Here is a 22,599-nt window from a genome sequence, read left to right as displayed (position 1 = left end):
TGAAGACAATATAACCAAGTGCAGCATGAAAGCTGGGGCCAGACTGCTGTGGGGCGCTGTGGGTCAGTTGGGAGATGTCACGGGATGGTGGTGAGAAGACCTCACTCTCCTAAAAGCCAGGTATGCCACCTCCCAATGGCTGCCTGACCTGCTCTGCTGAGAGTTTACAAGGCTTAGCAGCAGATCAGATATGTGATGTGTGAAACGTATTCCTGGGAGAGAAGACAATTTAAAATTTTCTTATTCATTATACCTTACTGGGAGCCCTATGTAATACAGTTCTGGAAAGCATACAAAGGGCATAGAAAAAACTGTAAAGACACTGGTACCAAGAGTGGAAAGGGAAAGTTAGCTAAGAGGTGATACAGTACCTAAAGTAGCTTCGCTTTGCTTCCCAGATTTGCCAGCATTTAATGGACAAAGTGAATACTCTTAGCACATAACTGCTTCAATTTTAGGACCAGGGTATGCTTTTTATGTTAAGAAATCACTTATTGATACTGTTTTCAACAGAAGCATTGGGAATGTAGGAGATTTGCTAGTCAGGACTCTGCCTCTCACTTACTGTGTTATCTAAAAACGTCACATGCCCTCACTGAACTTTAGCTTTATTCATAGATAAAATGGGCGCAATAATAACTGCTCTGCTTACCTCATAGGCTTCTTATAGAAATCCACTGAGAATTCTAGAAATAAAATCCTTTATAAATTAGACAAGCAAATTTGTTATTTACAGTTGATGCTAGTGTAGAAAGGCTGAGTGCTACGAAGCTCTGCCACGCAGTGTCAATGCAGTTTATTGTTGCTGGTACAAAAAACCTAAATGTTGTACCTTTTGTCTCTTGTTCCTTTCCATTTTGAAGGAGTTTCTACCAGGTTCAGGAAAAGAATCTTACTAGCATTTGGGCAAGAGCCTGTTTTATTGGAACTTCTTGTAGCTCTTAACTCTAGGTACACAAATGCTTGCAAGGATATCTAGCTAAGGAATGCTATTGGAAAAGAAAAAAGCTGTTCTTTGACCAATTCTCAAAGAATCCTTAACTCATATCAGAAAACTGGGGAGGGCAGAGGTTCAGGAACGCTTTGCTAAGGAGCATGATGTGTCTGAGCAGTTACGCCCCACAGTATCTGATTTGTCCCAGAGATCACTGGGCAGTAAAAATGCTGGGGGTGGGGACACCTCTTCCCTGAAGTTGTGTAGCTCTTCAGCTAGGCAGAGCTTCATGCTAAACCTGCATCGTGAGGTCAAGGGCAGAGCCCCCACCTTACAGATGTGTGTGACTCCCAGCGTCAGGAAGTAAATATATATTAAATGAAAAAAATGACAGACGATGCACATCAAAGAGGGGAGGAAGTGGCACATCTTGGCAGATTTTCTCCTCAAGGCAGGCTACCTGTTCCTGCAGAACTGAGGGGAGATGTGGCCAGGCTGGAGGGCTCTCTCTCTCCTCTCCAAGAGATCAAGTCACAGTGTTGGCCCACGCGTGCCAAGTGACAGGCTGCACAATTCGAGACAGACATGAGCAGTTAGGAGACAGCTCAGAGGACAGCTGTCAGCTGATAAAGACTTTAGAAAAGAAGGTGTAGGAAAAGGGCTGGGGAATGTGACGATTGTTTAAACCTGACAAGAAGAGCCTGAATTAAATGTGACATATTATTTGCTATCTGGACATTTGCAGTAGTGATTACACAGAGCAGATCTTCTCAAGCTCTGTGCCTGTGTGTGTGTGTGTGTGTGTGTGCTCACGCAAAGGCATTGTCAGGAGAAGGTCACACTCGCATGGCCTAGGGGATAATCAGGTCAGGCTGCTCAAGACTAGATCCTGCCCTAAGGCTGTGACACTCCTAAATCCTACCCTGCCACCAGGGATTGAGGGATTCAATAGTTTATCACACTGTGAGCTGGGCCTGGTGTGGGGGAGTCACATACCTGTTGTGAAACTGATGTAGAGGGCTGGTACTATCTGTATTTTAGGAAGGATTAGAAAAAGTGTGGTCAATATAATGAATAGAAGATTGAAATAAAAGGAGGAAATTATTGATTGTTGGATTTCACTATGCTGGACTGATATGTCAAATGGTGTCGTGTGTGTGTGTGTGTGTGTGTGTGTGTGTGTGTGTACAGCATGTCCCCAAACTCTTTGAACAGTTCAACTTTCAGTAATGTCAGAAAAATGAACACTATAAATTTACACCCCAAATCACTTGATGTTGTGATTATATACATTTATTTTGAACTTATTTTAATTTTGTGGATGTTGAGTGATGAATTCTTAGTTTTAACTGAGTCAGTCCTCTGACTTAAAACAGTAAAGGCTGACTTTAAAACACAGTGTTTGCTAGTCAACATTCATAAAACTAAATAACTGTGAAAAATGTTAGGTTTTCTGTCTTGGATAGAGTAAGGCAAACATCCATTCTGTAGATATTACAGATACTGCAGTATCTGTAGATACTGTGGATTTACAAACATGTGTGGTCGTGAGAGTACAAATGTCTGGGTACGAGTGGATCCCAGGTTGTATTTCAGACTTTCAAGGTCCAAGTCAAGGGCTCTGCCAAGTGAAGGGGGACTCGGCTCATATCTAGACTCCAGATGAAATGCACAGAACATCTCACTGAGGCAAACATGTGCTAGGAGGAAAGGGTGGAATTGGAGAATGGGATGGCAGGGGAGGGCAGAGGGACCCAGGGGGCCAGGAGGGCAGGAGGGATCTGCTGGGCTGGTGGAAAGAGGAGGGGCTGTGCCCACACCCTCCTCTCCTTCTCACCTAGGACAGCTTTGTGACTCTCCTGTTCTGGGTGATGCCGGCCTGAGGCTATAGGCCCACAGCACAGCACTCAGCGCTCAGTTGCTTCAGGCAGCCCGACTGTTCTCATGATGGAGAGCACTCTGCATTATCTCAATGACTCTGAGTCATGGTGCAGCCATGGCTAACCTTTATGGAAGACAATCCCAACTCTCACCATCCTGAGGGCTCTGGGCTCCTACTGATATGTGTTTTCTATGTTTTTGTAAAACAACTGGTTAAACACATCTAGAAATACAAAACCTTCCAAAAGGTAAGGGACACCCAGAGATCCTTTGCTATTGGCTCCCATTCCCACCCCACGTTCTACCAGAGTCTGGGTGGCTTGGAGAGTGACAGGACAGCACTCTTCCAGGGGAAGAGGTGGGCAGGGCTCGGGGCTCGGGAGGACGAAGGTTTCCACCTCAGGCTCACAGGCTCCCTGCCAGGCTGTGGTGGAGGACACAGCGCAAACCCCCAAACACAGTGACCTCGCGCTGCAGGATTTGCCTGTGCTCACAGTGCGGGTTCTCAGGAGGACAGTCTACCTTGACACTGGATCCTCACTCTCCATGTCAGGTGTCACTTGACCAAACATTCCCTCATGTTGTGCTGATCAGGAGACACTGTCCAGAGCATCCATGGTCTGTCCCCAGGATATAGGAAGCTCTGAGGGAGCAGAAGTGACTGTTGTCTTCTGTTCCTGTGTCCTCCTCAACACAGCACTTGGGAGAACACCAAGTGGGGATTTCACAGACAAATCCTCCTTTGAGTTTCTCAGAGAAGGAAACATTAGAATTCATTCGTCACTTTTAAAAATGGGTAAAAGAAACATATTTCTAGTCATGAAAATGGAGAGTCACGTTATCCTTAAAGAATGAACAGCTTCTAAGAGAAGAGGAGGCAGAGAAGTGAGTCCCAGCCCCTCAATCTTTTCCTTTTGTTCCCAGCGCCAGGGCAGAGCGAAGAGGAGGAGGAACGGCAGGACCCTGAGAGGTAAGGTTCTGTCTTGTCCCCAGCTCTCCAGGGGGAGCCTCCTGTTCCTCCCATGGGGCCCCAGGTCCATGATCTCAAGGCTGTCGGGTGCTGGGCACAGTGTCTGGGAAAGCAGAGCTCGGGGGAGGCTCACAGGAAGGCAGTGGGACCTGAGACACTTCTCAGAGTCCCACTCTGCCCACCTGTGGGCATGACGCAGGGATGGGCCGGGGCCCTGGGTCTCCCCAGTAAGCGGCCATGGGAGACGTCCAGGAAGGACTCCCGGTGGGTCTGGAATCAGCACTTCTGTCCCCTGACTCTGCATAAGAGCCCTGACTCCCTGGGTGCTCGGGTTGCTCTAAGGGAACCAATGACTTCTGGGCTTCACCTGGTGCTTTTGAGCATCACGTGGGACATGGGTGGGACAATACTTTGTAGATGAAACCACAGACACACGTGACCCTTGTTAATATTACTGTTGACCATTTGACCACGTCTGCTGATGTTGGGGCTGCCAGAGTTAACAGGCCCAGGGTCTCTCATAAAGGGAGCCCCGTGTGATCCTCTGCTTCTACCTTCCTCACATATCACCTTCTCTCCTGGTTCCCAGCTCAGAGAATCATCCCAAGAGAGTCCGCAAGGGACAGAGGCTACTTTCTTCCATGGAAAGGTGATGAATCTTTCTCCTTGTCTCTGGGTCCTGCTGAAAGCATGTTCTATGCATTTGAGGGATTCAGTGCCCCCTGCCAAGGCCATGGGAGAGGTTCAATGGGAACAGGACTGTGAGTGAAGGGCTTGGGGGAGGCTAGCAAGTGGGTTGTGAAGTCAGGGGAGGGGGCGGCAGGCTTCAGGGGGCCCCACCCCACTAGAAGTGCAGGCTCCCCTTCCCTTGTCACGGTCCTGGCTGCAGCTTTGTACCTCCTGTCTTCTGCAGCCCCCTGGGACAGCGCGATGTGGATATTATATTCCACCTGCATCACCCGGCACACCCACACCCCCTGTGTGAGCTGTGCCGCAAAACAACCCGAAAAGCCAAACCATCCCTGCCCAGGGAATCCCTCCATGCTGCTGCTCCCTCTGCGGCCCCTTTCGCCTCCAGCACCGCCTCACTCTCAGCAAGCCCTCCAGGACTCCTGCCTCCAGCCCCTCCGCCCCACCCTTCCGCACCCCAGCCTCTTGCTGTTCCCCATCCCCCACATCACACTCCACGAGCACAGCCTCTTCTCCAACCAAAGGCCACTTTCTCGTGGAAGAACATTCTGTCACTTGGCCCCAGCCTTTCCCGAGACATCGACCTGTTTCCCCTTTCATCCCTGGCCACGCATCCTACTCACGCCCGTGTGCTTCACCACGCACCGCTAGCCCCGTCTGCTCCACCACCACCAGACGGCACTTTAGCCGTGACTCCACCTAAAGTGGCTCCCGCCCTTATGAAGCTTGCTTTGCAGATGTTCTCTCCTGGTAGTGCTCGTGAACCGTCCCCTCTTGTCACTACAAAGAGAGGCACTGACCCTCCAAAGCTGACAGTGTCAGGATTCTTCTGGTGGCAGCCTCATGCCCAGGACTTATTCCCCTCCAACTGGGCACCCTGTGATTTTAAGAAACAGCATCTTGCCCTCCACTCTTTTGAGGCCTCATTTGCGGGAGACCCTGCAGCCAGCCTCGTCGTGTCTGCTTCCCTCTCCCTGCCCAACTCTGCCCTGCTGGCTCTCTGGGAGAGACTAGTTAGGAAGAGGGGGAATTTCCTGATGTGGAAGGGAGTGGAACAATACGTGGGCTCTATTCTAAACCATCTGAGGCCAGGCGACCACCTCAGTGCTTCAGGGACCACGTTGGCAGCAGCTGCCAGTCAGCAGGGCGCCGCAGGTTCCCTCCCTCACTGCAGCAGGGAAGGGAAAGCAGCCGAGCTGCACCTGCGCCCGCAGCCCCTGCGCCCTGACACCTTGGAAGACGGACGACCTGCAGCAAAGATACCTCAAAGTCTTCTGGAACCTGCTGTCTCTGCATGGGGAGTCCCTGCAGTCTGTCATTCTTGTCCCAGGCAGCTATTCCTCCACATTTGTGTTCCTCAGCACAATCTCAAGTTGCTTCACAGCTGAAGGATCCCAGGCACTTAACTGTCCCCAAGGGCTGTGCCTGCCCAAAACCCTGCCCCAGTCTCAGTCCCTAACCCTGACCCAGGTCTGCCCTCAGGTCCCATTTCAATTCCCACTCCCCATCCCACCACCTGGGTCTCTATGCCCTATTCGGATCTATAGGGTAGTTTGCACATACCCCAGAATGAGGCGTGGTGTCTTGTGCCATCTGACATTCCCCACCGGCAAGGAAATGTGCCCCGGAAAGATGAGGAAATGGTGTGGGGTTTACGCTCCGCGATCCAGAAATTTGAGGAAGACTTTTGTCCTCCAGTTCCCAGCCTCACATCGGTCAGCAAGTCCTCCAATGTCTACATTCCAACTTCTGTCCTTCCTGGAGACGTTTCTCCCAGCACAGAGCTTCAGAAGAAAATCTGACTCCACCGTCAACTGAGGCTCATCCCACAAGGTGGGGCTCATCCAACATCTGCCCTGTCCATGGGTCTCGGTCACTGATAAGTCGTCGGAGAGAAACTCCTGAGACGTCTGCGTCCATGTGCCATCGCCCCCTGTCCTGGGTTTCTTTCATTCGAGGTCACGGCAGAAAATACCTAGAATATTTTGTATTCATCCCATCTGGAAGCTTCCGAAAGACACGCTCAGAAATTGCTCCACTTAAGGATTCAAGGAAGGATCAGGAACGAAGCCTGGAGAATGGCCCAAAAGATCATCTGGGAAGGAGAAATTCTGAAGGTGGGATCTCCAAGTCCCCTAGAAGAAGCTCTAAAGCTTTTCCTGGAGAAAAAGTCAGAACAACACAATCAGCTCCCAGCCTGCATCATCCCCTCCCTGCCTCATCCCCTGCGGGAAAAGGGGCACAGGGAGACCTAAGACCATCTCCCTCTGGCGCCAACCGTGACCTTCCAAAGAAGATCCGGACAGCTGAGGACGGCAGACAGACTGGCCTGCAGCCCCCTCAGGGCAGCACAGACGAGACTTAGAGGAGTCCCCTGGGGGCGCATCTTCCCCAGCCACGCCAGCGGAGGGACAGCCTCTGGCTCAACCACACTTGAGAAAGCGAATGCTCTGACTGTGGCAGTGGCTTCATAAGCCCAGAAGAAAGCGCAAGGGGCAAAAGAATTGTCTGTGGGAGGGCAGCTCCCTGTCGTCTCAGGAGACTTCCTCAACTGCCCTCCCTCGGGGGCCTCAGCACCTCCCAGCTCCCCCTCCAGGGCTGAGGTACTCCACGGTCCTCCGGCCACCCCTTCCCATCATCAGAACACTGGAAGAATTAGGAAACTTTTCCCCTGCATTTGCCGAGGAGGAAATCACTCCCCCAAAACTTTGACATGGTTCTCTGAATAAATGCTCTGCAAGAGTGATGTCTGTTGCGTGTGCTGTGTTGGGGGCACAAGTTTTGAGTCACCTAGAGCACGTGCTTTGTAGGGACAGGCTGGAGTTAGTTCAGCACTTCCTTCCTCATGGCCTATTTTGGCTTCCAAAATGTGACCAGTCCCCTGGAGCTCTTGTGGAGGAATGGCTACCATGTGGCCCCACACTCATTCCCACCTGATGAAGTTGGGGGAGATGGGCTCTGTGCCCTTCCTCGTAGCTTTGCCTGGTGACATTATGCTGCAGCCCATACCTTCCCCCTCATTGCTCGTTCATAGCCTTTAGAGAAGTAAATACGATGGGTCTTCCATAGCTGAAGACATGGTTAGATAGGTACACATTACAGAATATAGTGGCCGAATCATTTCTAAGAAACAGCTGTCAGTGACCAGAGGATGACACGCGTGGGTGCAGGGTGGGGGCGTCACTGCTGCAGTGGGGACTGGCCTGGGTGGGGGAGGGCTGAGGAACAGGGCAGACACTGCCCAAGAACCTGTCCCATGAGGTTGGCTCAGGTGTTGGGGAAGCACACGTGGACCCTGATGCTGTGGTGTCCTTCCTGCAAGTCCCCGTGGGAAGTGGTACCTCCCCTGCACATTTCTTCAGGTTGCCGTGTTTGATGACATATGCAGATAAAAAGGATCACTGTGTTGTCAGTGGCAGCAATGTCGCCGAGGCAACCCCTGACCTCCCAGGGTAAAATAAAGCTGATATAAGGAAAGCATGTCTCACATAAGTGGAAAAGTAAGGAGAAAAAACTGAAGATGAGCAAGAATGTCCTTGCTGGTGGATAAAGGTGTTTCTGCCCTTGTTGTGCCCCTGTCCTGCTCCCCCTTCCCAGTCTGATCCAGGCACCACTTCCGTGAGGCTGATCAGGGCGCTGCAAAGCTCAGTCATGCCCTTTGGCAAAAGTGTACACGGGACTGTTCTCTGGGCACCAAAGCAACATCTGCAAGGCTGTTGTTGGGCTCAACAGCCGCCACCTTAGGGAAGGTGACCTCAGTGCCCTCCTTCCATCTATGCTTGGTGACAGCTTGCAAGACCTCGCCCTTAGTGAGCACAGTTCACCCATCAGGATGGAGCGGCCACGTGTGATCTTCATGGGCCTGGGGGAGCCATGGTAGCTATCCCCCAGAACACCTGCCTCTCCTGCTCCACAGGTGTGCCCTGGACTGTGCACAGGATTGCCTAGATTTGGGGCTTCCATTGGACATTGACAGAATGCTCTTTTTGGCCACGACTGGCCACCCATCAAATAGAGGTCTGGAGAGAAGGCAACTCCACTAGGACAGACAGGGACTAGACTCAAAGATAGGGTGAGTTTCCTGCAGGACACTTGAGATAGCGTTTCCAGAAAAAACAATTTGTGAATGCTGGCTGTCAAAACACAAACAAACAACAGATGTGCACTACAGCCCCCTGACTCTGGGTCTACATCTCTGAGCTATGCCATTGACCCTCAGTGTCTGAAGCCCAGGGTTGCTGAAGGAATGCAGAGTCTCGGGAGGCCCTGGGAAGGACGAAAGGTGGGATGGGTCCGGGGGGAGGAACTGTAGAGGTGGAGAATCAGTGGAGGACCCGACATCCACGCGGATAGGTCAGCCACTAACCCGGCCTCTCAGTTCCTCCACCTTCCCACCTTCGTGTCCTTTACCTGCATTCCAGCTCAGCTACTGCCACTCCTGACACTGATCATCAGGAGCCCGGCTCACACGTGTGACAGCACAGCTCCACACTCCACCTTTGACCTCATCCCTCTGCTCTCCCAGCGGGGCCCTCAGTTTCTCATTGTTGCACTTCCTGTAATGACTCCCCCAGAGAGAGATCAAATACAGTCCTGAGGGACAGGCCCATGGCTGCCTTCAGGAAACACATCTAACCTACAAGGACTCATATAGACTAAAGGTAAAGGGGTGGAGAACAATATTTCAAGCAAACGGAAGTCAAAAGAAAGCTGACATGGTGGTGCTGATTACAGATAACTTAGTTTTTAAATCAACAAAAGTAATAAAAGACAAACATGGTCACTATACAATGGTGAAGGCTACAGTTCAACAAGAAGACATAACAATTCTAAATATATATGCACCCAACCTTGGTGCATGCAGATTCATAAATCAAACTCTACTTGATCTAAACAAATGGATAAATAACAACATCATAATAGTTGGAGATTTAACAACCCACTGACAGCATAGGACAGGTCCTCCAAACAGAAAATCAACAAAGAAATAATGGACTTAAGCAGAACTCTAGAACAAATGGGCCTGACTGATATTTACAGGACATTCTACCCCCATACCACTGAATATACATTCTTCTCATCAGCTCATGGATCATTCTCTAAGATTGACCATATGCTAGGACACAAAGCACATCTCAAACAATTTAAACAAATAGAAATTATACCATGTATCTTTTCAGACCACAATGGAATAAATGTAGAAATCAATCCTAACAGGAGTTCTCCTTTCGAAACAAAGTCATGGAAACTAAACAACCTTCTGCTGAATGATCACTTCATAAACGAGGAAATCAAGATGGAAATCAAAAGATTCTTTGAGCTAAATGACAAAGGTGACACAAGTTACCAAAACATGTGGGACACAGCTAAAGCAGTCCTGAGAGGAACGTTTATCTCCATAAATGCCTATATCCAAAAGTTGAAAAGTTCACAAATAGAAAACCTAATGAATCATCTCAAAGAGCTGGAAAAAGAAGAACAGACCAACCCCAAACCAAGTAGAAGAAGTGAAATCATTAAGATCAAACCAGAACTAAATGAAATTGACAACAGGAAAACTATATGGAAGATTAATAAAACAAAAAGTTGTTTCTTTGAAAAAATAAACAAAATTGACACACCTTTGGCTAGACTAATGAAAAGTGGAAAAGAAAAATCTCTAATAAGCTCCATCAGGAACAATAAAGGAGAAATTACAACTGATGCCATGGAAATACAAGATATAATTTATGATACTACAAAAACCTCTATGCACACAAACTGGAACATGTGGAGGAAATGGACAATTTCTTAGAAAAACACAGCCTCCCTAGGCTCAACCAGGAAGAAATAGAATTCTTGAACAGACCAATATCAAGTACTGAAATTGAAACAGCAATAAAAAACCTTCCTAAAAAGAAAAGTCCTGGACCAGATGGTTTCACACCCGAATTTTACCAGACCTACAAAGAACTGGTGCCTATCCTGCAGAAATTATTCCACAACATTGAGAAGGATGGAAACATTCCCAACACATTTTATGAAGCAAAATTAACCCTGATACCAAAACCAGGAAAGGATGCAACAAAGAAAGAAAACTACAGACCAATATCCCTTATGAATATAGATGCAAAAATTCTCAACAAAATCCTAGCCAATCGAATCCAGGGGCTTGTCAAGAAAATAATTCATTACAACCAACTGAGTTTCATCCCAGGGATGCAGGGATGGTTCAACATACTCAAATCTATAAATGTAATTCACCATATAAACAGAAGCTAAAACAAAGATGTAATTCACAAGGTGAATTACAAAAATATAATTAGGTGAATTAAAAAGGTGAATTACAAAAATGTAATTCACCATATAAAGAGAAGCAAAAACAAAGCAAGATCAATAGATGCAGAGAAAGTATTTGACAAAATTCAACACCCTTTTATGATAAGAATACTCAACAAAATAGGCATAGATGGGGCTTACCTAAAAATGATACAAGCCATATATGACGAACCCACAGCCAACATCATACTAAATGGGGAAAAACTGAAAGCATTCCCACTTAGAACTGGAAAAGACAAGGTTGCCCACTATCTCCACTTCTGTTCAACATAGTGCTGGAAGTCCTTGCTACAGCAATCAGACAGAAGAGCGGAATTAAGGGCGTTCAAATGGGTGCAGAAGAGATCAAACTATCACTATTTGCTGATGACATGATATTATACCTAGAAAACCCTAAGGATTCAACCAAGAGACTCCTTGAATAGATAAATGAATTTGGTAAAGTCTCAGGATACAAAATCAATACACAGAAATTGGAGGCATTCATATATGCCAAGAACAATAAAAGTGAGAACCAAATCAAAGACATCAATTCCCTTCAAAATAGCAACAAAGAAAATAAAGTACCTTGGAATATATTTAACTAAGGAGGTAAAAGACCTCTACAGGGAGAACTATGAAACACTGAAGAAGGAAATAGCAGAGGATGTAACCAAGTGGAAGACCATACCATGCTCGTGGGTCGGCAGAATCAACATTCTTAAAATGTTTATACTACCCAAAGTGACCTACAGATTTAATGGAATCCCTATCAAAATACCATCATAATTTTTCACAGATATACAAAAAATAATTTTACACTTCGTATGGAACCAGAGAAGACCCCATATAGCAAAATCAATCCTAGGCAATAAAAACAAAATAGGAGGTATCAATTTACCAGACTTCAAACTATACTACAAGGCTATAGTCATTAAAACAGCTTGTGACTGGCACAAGAACAGGGACATTGACCAGTGGAACACAACAGAGAACCCAGATATAAAACCATCCTCATATAGCTAACTAATATTCAACAAAGCAGACAAAAACATACACTGGGGAAAAGAATCCTTATTCAATAAATGGTGCTGGGAAAACTAGATAGTCACATGTAGAAGACTGAAACAAGACCCACACCTTTCACCTCTCACAAAAATCAAATCACACTGGGTAACAGACTTGAACCTTAGGTGTGAAACTATTAGAATTCTAAAGGAAAATGTTGGAAATACTCTTCTAGACATTGGCCTAGGCAAAAAAATTATGAAGAAGACCCCAAAGGCAATCACAACAGCAACAAAAATAAACAAATGGGGCCTGATCAAATTAAAAAGCTTCTGCACAGCCAAAGAAACTGTCAAAAGAGCAGACAACCCACAGAATGGGAGAAAATTTTTGCAAGCTACACATCTGATAAAGGGCTGATATCTAAATCTATTTAGAACTCAGGAAAATCAGCAAGAAAAAATCAAACAACTCTACCAAAAAGTGGGCAAAGGATATGAACAGAAACTTCTCAAAAGAAGACAGAATAATGGCCAACAAACATATGAAAAAATGCTCAAAATCTCTAATCATCAGGAAAATGCAAATCAAAACCACAACGAGATATCACTTAACTCCAGTGAGAATGGCCTTTATCAAAAAGTCCCCAAACAATAAATGCTGACGTGGATGTGGAGAGAGAGGAACACTCCTACACTGCTGGTGGGGCAGCAAACTAGGTCAACCTCTGTGGAAAGCAATATGGAGATACCTCAAAGCGATACAAGTAGATCTACCATTTGATCCAGCAATCCCACTACTGGGCATCTGCCCAAAAGATCAAAAGTCACTTTATGAAAAAGACACCTGCACTCGAATGTTTATAGAAGCACAATTCACAATTGTAAAGCTGTGGAAACAACCCAAGTGCCCATCAATTCATGAGTGGATTAATAAAATGTGGTATATGTATGCCATGGAGTACTACTCAGCTTTAAGAAACAATGGTGACATAGCACCTCATGTATATTCCTGGATAGAGCTGGAACCCATTCTACTAAGTGAAGTATCTCAAGAATGGAAAAACAAGCACCACGTGTACTCACCAGCAAATTGGTATTAATGGATCAACATCTAACTGGACATATAGGAGTAACATTTATTGGGTGTCGGGATGGTGGGAGGAGGGAGGAGGGGATGGGTATATACAACCTCAATGAGTAAGATGTGCAACGTTTGGGGGATGGACACGCTTGAAGCTCTGACTCGAGGGGGGAGGGAGGCATGGGCAATATATGTAACCTTCACACTTGTATCCCCATAATATGCTAAAATAAAAAAATATGTAAAAAATAAAACAATTACTTATTGATTTGCGTTGGAATATTATAGGGTTTAACAAGTATAGTGCCAGAGAGAGAAGTCTAACAATAGATCCACTACTATAAGGATACTTGACATGTGACAAAGGTATAATTTCAGATCAGTGGGGAAAGAATCAATCAATCTGTCCATTCTAAAGTAAAAATGGCTCTTTCTAGACATGATCCGAAAACCATGTACCCAATCTTTATAGAAGTAAAGATTGAGTAATTTGATCATGTTTAAATTAAAAAATTCCGTACTGAAAATTAGAGCATTACATTTACGATATTCATAAAACAAAGAAATAATGTTATTAATAAGTTAAGGGCACTTCCAAAAGACAAACATCTTAGAAATACTTATATATTTATATAAAATTTTTTTTCAGCATATATATATATATATATATGTATGTATATTTAACCTTACTAGTGATTAACTTCAAATTAAAGGAGCACTGAGTTTAAAAATTTGGTCTATCATATTGGCACATATATAAGTAATTAATAGTATGGAACTGTGAATTTTTTCAACCTTTTCTGAGTGGCAATTTGGCAATATGTTTTCATGTGTCTTGGAAAAGGTATACCGTTTGACCCAGGAACCTCACTCATAGGGACTTACCTTCAGCAATTAGAAGAATGTGCACAGATCAATGTACAAAGATACTTATTGCTGCATTCCATACAGCCTACATTATTTAAACGAATACAGGTTTACTGATAGGGGATTTTTAAAATCCATTTTGTAACATCCATTCAAAGTAAATGATTCATAGAAAAAGATGAGGAAGATCTACATTTAGTACCATGAAAAGATGTCTACTTATATTATTCAGTGAAAAAAATAGATCACAGAGCTTTAGGTATAGCATAAATCTGGTTTTTTAAACATTATTATGAATGAAAACATTTTAAGAATTATATACTAAATATCCATAATAAACAAAAATGGTCTCTAAATAGTAAATTTATGAGCTATTTTTATTTTATTCTTTTTGTACTTTCTAATATTTTAATAAACATGCATTTTTATTGCATTACAGAAAAAAAGCTGTTTAAAGCTCTAGATTGAATAAGTGAAGTGTCTTCCTCCTAAACAGCAATGCAGAGGGAGAGGGCTGGGTTCAGGTTTCAGACAGTGGTATTAATAGCAAAGATCTCCATTCACCCAAGGAGACTTTCCCATATATACCAAACCTCTTTCTCTATCTTTATTACATATATTTTTGTTGTTGTTGTTGATCCAATATGAAAATATGCTACTTCATCTCTACTTTTTTTTTTTAAGCAGTGACTATTCCATCAAAATTGGGTTTTAAAATCTATTTTCTTTTCTTATCTTTTTGTTGTTGTTGTTGTTTATTTCTTGAAATTGGCATCCAGGAATTTCCTTAACCTGTATCAGCTGCTCTGGAGCAAGCTATAAATTTATAAAAGAAACAAAAACTTCTTAATTTGTATTTTCAGTTAATTTAAATAGTTTTTTCTTTTTTCTTTTTTTTCACATCACACTGATACTCCTTTGCTTTTTTAACTCTTCATTTTCCATTGCCCCTGTCCACATTATAGATACCCTTTCTCCTTGAAATCATGTATTACTCCTGGGAGGAAACAGTTACAGATGTATTTTGCCTAGGTTCAAATCCCAGCTCTGACCTTCGTTAGCTATGTGACCTTGGGCAAGCGACTCAACCTCTCTGAGCTTCAGTTTTCTAATCTATCATTTGTAAATCTGTGTCTCTTTCATGAGATTATGAGAATTAAATGAGCTAATAGACACCAGTCACTTAGAACAGTGCCTGGCACATGGTAATCATGACATAAGTGATGTCTGTTTCGCTTTTTATGTACTTTCCTTCCTCAGCCAATCTGTCACCCCATTTCATCACACCCACACTCCACTTGCACTAATTACAATACCTCTCAGAAGCAGTAAGCAGAGCCCTGACATTTGTTAAGACCAGAGGGGGTAGTGTCACTTGGGGGGCCTCATCCCCATAAGCACCCTCTGGAGGGCGCCCTGCACATCAGGGTTCCGGAGGCTGTAGATGAGTGGGTTGAGCATGGGGCTGATGACAGTGTTGAGGATGCCAATCCCCTTGTCCTTATCTGAAGACTCCACTGAACCCAGCCTCATGTAGCTGAAGACGCCCGTCCCATAGAAGATGCCCACCACGGTGAGGTGGGAGCCACATGTGGAGAAGGCTTTCTTCCTGCCCTCTGCAGAGCGGATTCGCAGGACCGCAGCTGCCACATGGGCATAGGACACAGTGATGAGGACCAAGGGGGCCACACCCATGAAGGCTGCTGCTACAAAGAGCAACTGCTCATTGAGTTGGGTGCTGGAGCAGGAGAGCTGGAAGAGCTGTGGGAGGTCACAGTAGAAGTGATTGATCACATTGGGGCCACAGAATTGAAGAGTAGACAAGGCAACAGTTTGGGTCAGTGCATTGGTGAAGGAAAAGGCACATGACATGGCCACCAGGGCTTGCTGCATTCCCCAGCCCATGCGGGTGCTGTAGGTGAGGGGCTGGCAGATGGCTAAGTAGCGGTCGTAGGCCATGACAGTCAGCAAGAAGCAGTCTGCCCCGGCCAGGAGGTGGAAGAAGAAGAGCTGGGACAGGCAGGCCCTATAGGGAATGCTTCTGTCCTGGGATATAAAATGCCTCAACATGGCAGGGACAGTGACGCTGATGCACCCAACATCCAGCAGGGACAGGTTTCCCAAGAAGAAGTACATGGGGGTGTGGAGTTTGGGTTCAATAAGGATGGCAGCCAGGATGCTGAAATTGCCACCAATGGTAGCTACATAAGCAAGAAGGAAGACGACAAAGAGGATGGGCTGTAGAGCTGGAGCATCCGTTATGCCCAGCAGAACAAACTCAGTCACGACCGAGTCATTCCTCGAGGCTCCCAGATCCATGGCTGTCTTCCCCCAGCAGCAGAACGGGCAATGTCAGACAGGGCCGATGGCGGTGAAAGGAGGATGAGATTGTGATGGCAATCATCAATGATGTCTTGATAGCAATGTCCAGGAAAGGCCTGGGATGAAAGGACACATAAAATTTAAGGAGAAGAAAGTTGAAGATTTAGACACAGTAGGAAATGCCTTGATAAATCTGACTCCTAATGGGTAAGAACAGCAGCATTGGGCAGACTCAAACAGAGGCAGATGAATTGTCAAAAAGGGGGGGGGGAAGGGAAGGGGAAGAGCAAATGTTAACATTTGAAGGTTAAAGGGAAAGATTATTTTCCTGAGGCCAAGGTTCCAGGAAGAAAACCCCAAGTCTGCAGAGGTGTAGTGGCCATAGCTTAGGGACACAAGATCCCAGAGGATGAAAGGAAAACTTCAGGGGAAGGGGAGAGGCAGCTCCCCTCACCTGTGTCCCGGTAGCCTCCACATACGCGTGTTGTCAAATGTGATAGCCGTGGTGAGATGCCTGCCGTGGCCCAGACTATGAGAACATTAACTCATGAAGTCATGAGACTCAGTCTGGACATGTCACAAAAAAGTAAATGAAATGAAAACCAATGACACTAAATGAGGAGACATCACTGAGGACATTTCCAGCTCCATCTCTGGTGACCACCACCTTTTTGGACTTTCTAAATAATAAGATTATATTGCATTTCTCCATACAGAGTCTGGGAAATTTGGGCTCTAAAGAACCAGGCTTTTACTGAATAAGAAGAATGTAAAAAGAGCTTTTGAACAGGGTGAGAGTTTCCAGGCTTATGTTCCCAGGTAGGGTCAGTGGACCCCCCTAGAGCTGCCTCACTGGGTGCCCAGCTGAACTCTCTCACACAGGTAGAGTCTTGGGTAAGCACGTATCCAGACCCTAAATTCCCCTCTGCCTGCAAATCCACCATCAATGAACTATCTACTCTTCCGTGTCCTGGCTCTAATTACACATCATCTAACACACACACAGTGTCATGGACCTGATGACTGGATAAGGCCAACATCTGTTACAGGTGCCAGGAACCACACTCACTTAGATAATGCTTTCCTCTCCCTAGCTCCGAAGTGGTCACACTAATAAAATACACGGTGATCCACCTCCACCTCTGGCTAAGGGATAGATATTACACCACATGGAGCCTAACGCATACAGGAAAAGACTAGGGATCTTCAAGGGGCACAAGACATGAGTGCAGGAAGACATATCTGATGACTAATATGACTAAGGTCCACAACAGGTCAACCACCATCCAATGGTGTGGCCGTTTCTGCATCGACATGTTCTTTCCATAACCTCAAACTCGGTCTCCAAATCTGAACTGCCCTTCTTCAATCTCAATATGCTCTTGATTTCACTATTTTAGCAACAGCCTTGCCACCTTCCCCATTGTATGGCTCAACACCTTAGTCACCACTGATGCCTCCCGCTCTCCAACCCCTCACATCCAAGCACCCAAGTCCCACTGGACCTTTTTTGGGAAAGAAGAAGCCATTCCAGGGCCCAGGGGGTGAACTTCACTTACATGGTAAGCTAGTTGTGAGAGTGCAGGGAGGGCTGTTGGGATGGTACTCACCTGGCTAAAGGGACAGGCACTTCTTGGGCAAAGAGGAGGGACAGTCACACTGCCCCAGTGGCCCCCACACAGGGGATAGCTTATAAAGGACAGATAGACAAAGAGACAAACAACTCAGCTGACATCATTTTCACCTTGGGACTTTTCTTCTCCCCATTGTTACCCCTGGAGGCCCCAGAAATTAGCACCTTCCAGGGGGATTCAGAGCCAGGTAAACACCTGCCTTTGTCAAAGACATGCTGATCTCTAGTTCCTTTAAAATGTTTTGGACTTTCTCAAAATGTTTCCAAGTATGACCTTAATGATATGGGGTTTCCCAGAGGATGGGAACCATTTGGATGTGAAAAAATTCATTCATTTATTTAGCAAAAATATTTCTGAGAACATATTATGAACCAGCACTCTTCTTATCAGCATTTTATAGAGTTAAAATGAATCTCAGAGAAGCTTAAAGTCTAGAAAGTCACATAATGTTGGAGATGGAGTTGAGATTTTGGCTTTCTGGTTTAGTACAGCCTGTCACCTTGGGAGGGGAAGGGAGCTGAGAGGAGCAGAGGCTTGTGACTTTCTAGCCTCTACCTGCAGCATGGGGGTTAGGGGCTGGAGCCCGGGGCAGGATTTGCTCTTCTTTCAACCCTGGATCAGTGTCTCCTCTGTCATCTTGCAAGTTCACCTCCCATCACAGCTCCCTTTAACCATCCTCAAACTTGGCTTCTCTTCCAGTCTCAATCAAATGCTTTGCCTTTTTCTCTGCTCCCACAATGCAATCCAGACCCTGCAGTGTCCTGACCCTAATTGTTTTCCAGCCTCATGCTTCCAACACCATAAAGGATGAGAGAGGGTTAGAGCAACTTCTAGACCAGGACCTCCTTGCCTTTACCTGGCTTTAGGAATCAAATACACTTTTTAATAATGTCTTGTTCATTAATGAAGTTTTCCCACTGGCTCTCGTTAGCAGGTCTGGGGGAAGCCCCTTGCAGGATCAATAGAGTAAACTCATAGTGGCTTAAAGCTGTCATGGGCCAAGGAGGAGTTGGCAGAGAATTAGGATGAGTTGATATTTCTGTTGACAGCTGTCCTTAGAAGAGGACCTCTAGGTTACAGAGCCTAAATAGAGCCCATCATGTGTGCCTTCTCCTCCTACATGACCAAGGCTGTGTTCTCTTCCTGGAAAGTCTCCTTTTTCACACACTGTTAGTACAGGAAACTCCATCCTCGAAGACCCATTGCAACTCTTCTCTCTTCTAGGAACTGTCCATGAGTCCTGGGGCTGGGCTAGGTGCCCTTCCTCTATACTCCCATAGCAATGTGAAGAAGCTGCATGCTGACGACCTGCAATTTTGTCTCCATTCTTGACACTACCCTGTTGACCCTGATACCTAACTGTGTGTTGGGTATTTCTACCTGAACATCCCACAGGAACCTCAAGGTGTACAAAACAATGCATCGTGTTTCCTTTTTGTACAAAATATGTACACACATGCACACACACACACACACACACGTGGTAGAACCACATGCCTTACTGTGGAAAAACTTGCAAGCATAGGAGTAGCAGAGCACAGTGATCCCTGCACTCTCCCTGTCCAACACAGAGACAGCTGAGCTTGTGCATCACTAGACTTGGACACACTCTGGCAAGCTCTTCAGTAGAAAGAGACTCCACCCTGCACAAACACTCTACGTCTTTACAGGAATTGGAAGTGGGAATGGAAACATCTAGACACCTGCCTAACAACTGGTGCTTCCTGGATGAGGAAGTTACATTGTCACAATGAGGAATCCTCCAAGGAGCTCAGCCACTGTTACCAGCTTGTTCTTCTATGGAGCTACTGAACTAACTGTTTTGCTGAGCTACTGAAAGGGGGTAGGAAATGAGTACCCAGAGCTCCTCACCCTGCTAACCAGATGCTCCTCCTCACCTTGCTTAATGGAAATGGGAATATGCTGTTCATTTATTTAGCAACTATTATCCGAGCAAAGTACTCTTTGCTGGGTAATGTGCTAGTCAGGAGGTGACCAAAGACAACGAGTCCCTCCCCACCTGGGGCCTCATGAAGAAGGCCTTAGCCAAATAGTTATCAATCACTGTGTCTATGCATGTGAACGTACACACACCTATCAACATACAATCATACGGAAGTGGGTTTTCTCAGGGGTGGATGAAGGGCCTACCTATGGCAATAATTCTGGGCTTTCGTCATAATTGGTCTATTTAGATTTTTATATTTTCATAGCTTTTGGAAGTGTATTTTCTTAGAAAGCTATTTACTCTGGTCATGATAAAGTAACAGGTACAAGATTTACCTTCCCACTTTGAACAGCTAGAAAACTAAACAAAATATATGAAACAATGGTTAATGTGCAGTGCAGGACAATAATTCCTCATCTCTGTAATAGTATGAGCCATAAAAATGTCTCAACTTATTGCGAGAGAGAGTGGTGAGGCCACGTCACAGGACAAAGAGAACCCAAACAGAGCCCCGTGGTCTTCCGAGTTGAGGAGACGGTTTAGAGTTAGGGTTGGCCATGGCAGCAAGAATTGGCGGAAATAACAAAGGAGACGTGGGAGCTTCACAGAAAGGAAACTCCAGAGTCCTGCAGATGGGTCCTCTCTGGTCTTCGGCTGTGCTGGAATCTGCTCACCCATATGTGGAAACTGATAAGGTTAGGAGAAGGAACACCATAAGTGGATAAGAAGGAAAAATCTCACAGGCTCACATAAAGGCAAGAATAATTCATGTGCCCACCAGCCACCACAGGGGTTTGTGTAGAGTGCTACAAAGAGTATAGCTTCCATAATGGCATCAAATTAACCACAGAATAATGTCTGTTCTGGACACTAACAAAACATAAAAGCGAGTCTTGAAAGGACCAAACTTCTGCCCTAGAACTGTATTTGGAAAACCTGAACAATGCTTACAGGAATGTAACACAATCTACCATTCAAAAATGTAAAGATTACAATGTTTGTATCCAATCAAAATGATCAGCAAACAAAGAAGCAGGGAGAAAATAAATAAATAGATCCAGACCAAAAATTATCGAGATTATAGAGTTAGTATAAAAAAATGTTAAGCAGCCATTATAAATATACTCCATATGTTCAATAATGCTGAGGAAAAGCTGACTATAATGAGAAATTGGTGATCCATAACAGACTCAATTGCACTTCTAGAGAGGAAAAATACAATATCTGAAAAGAAAAATATACTACATGGTATTAACAACAGATTACATACACTGCATAAGAGAAGTTTAGTGAATTTGAAAACATGGCATAGAACCTTCCCCAAAATAAAACACATACACACACACACACACACACACACACAAAGATTAATAACTATCCCTTAAGACATGATGAAAAAGAAACCAAAAAGACGATTCAGAAACAAGATGTTGCAGCAAGGTGTACAGCTAGTGTTACAACTCTTGACCAGGGAAAGAACTGAGCGGCACACGAAGAGTTGGAGAATAGTCTTTATTCCTCTGGCAGGCTCAGCCTACTTCTGACTTCTCTCTTCTCAACTTCTGATTTCTGACCCCTCCCTTCCTTGTTCTCCTCTTGCTTTTATGCCCTTGGTAGGACTCCAAAAAGCGTCCAATGAGCAACAAGCTTTAACATCCCATGAGCAACAAGCTTTAACATCCAATGAGCAACACGCTTTAACATCAATGAGCAACAGTGGGATTCAAAAAGTACCCAATTAGGATCGCGCAGCCAGCTTGGTTGGAGCGCAGACCCAGACAGCAGGCAGTGGCACATGGGCCCCGGCCCTAGCAGCGAGCCCTCCAACCAGCCCCAAGCAGTGCCAGCCAGCAGGAATGTGGAGCGAGGGGGAGGTGGCAAGCAGCCACATCCCAGTGCCTGTCAGTTTTCCCTGTCAAAGAGACTACTGAAATGTAATCAAGCAGATATAAAAATACTGAAAATAACTTTTAGAGATAAAAATATGATGTTTTAATTTAAAATCAATGTATGAGTTAAACATCAGACTAAAAATAATTGACAAAACAATGAGTGGACTAAAAGATAGGTCTGATATAATTGCACAGAATGTTACACAGAGACACAAAGGAATGTAAACCTATAAAAGAGTTGTTAACAGGCATGAATGATAGCATAAGAAGATAGCATATATCAGATATCTCAGAGCTCCAGAAGAGGATCATAAAAAAAAGGAACAAAAACAATATTCTGAGAGTTAATGCATGGGAATTTTGAAGAATTAAACAAAGAATCTTCAGAATCAGTAAGCACCACTAATCTCCAGCAAATAAAATAAAAAGAAATACACACCTTAAAAATCATAGTGAAACACATCACCCTAAAGTGAGAGTGATATCTGAAAAACAGTTGGAGAGAAAGAGCAGATTATTCATGAAAGAGTGACAGTTCTGTTTACAATTTAATTCCCAAGAGCAGTATAAGAGCCAGCAAACAAAGGAATAACAATTTCAAATCGCTCAATATTTTTATGGAACTTATTAGTATGATTTTTAAATTTATATGGATTGGTAATTATGGGAGAATGGCCTAAACAGTTTGATAAGTAAGTAAAAGGAAGGAGAAATTGAACATTGGATATAAAAATATATTACAAAGCTATAGGAATTAAAACAGCAGCATTTTCATAACTAAGGATATGGGGCAATGGGAACTTTCACACATTTCTTGTGAGCATGAACAATAGTGCAGCCACTTTCAAAAACAGTTTGACAGTTTCTTATAAATTTAAACATACAGATACTATATGGCTCAGCAATCCCATATCTTGGTATTTACTTAAGATAAATAAAAACATATGTCTACACAATGATTTCCTTGTGAATATTTATAGAAACTTTATTCATAACCACCACAAACTAGAAATAATCCTAATATCCACCAATTAGGTAATAAAAAACATATAGTATGTCAATATAATAGAATC

The 22,599-nt window shown here is 44.7% G+C and overlaps 1 protein-coding gene across 1 annotated transcript; it reads right to left on the bottom strand.

The window, feature by feature from the left end:
* Positions 1–14,987: 14,987 nt before the first annotated feature.
* On the bottom strand, positions 14,988–16,049 carry LOC105879238 (putative olfactory receptor 3A4). Its single transcript, XM_075993933.1, has one exon. The coding sequence runs from the start codon at positions 16,047–16,049 to the stop codon at positions 15,102–15,104; it is 948 nt and encodes a 315-aa protein (XP_075850048.1). The 3' UTR covers positions 14,988–15,101.
* Positions 16,050–22,599: the final 6,550 nt, after the last annotated feature.

Source organism: Microcebus murinus, chromosome 18 (genome assembly GCF_040939455.1).
Source record: "Microcebus murinus isolate Inina chromosome 18, M.murinus_Inina_mat1.0, whole genome shotgun sequence".
Taxonomy (NCBI): domain Eukaryota; kingdom Metazoa; phylum Chordata; class Mammalia; order Primates; family Cheirogaleidae; genus Microcebus; species Microcebus murinus.
Note: the sequence above shows the minus strand (reverse complement) of the source record. Positions and strands in the feature narration are given on the sequence as shown.

What these genes read in the sequence shown, in the direction of transcription:
- LOC105879238 (XM_075993933.1), bottom strand. Translation starts at nt 16,049, where the DNA reads ATGGATCTGGGAGCCTCGAGGAATGACTCGGTCGTGACTGAGTTTGTT.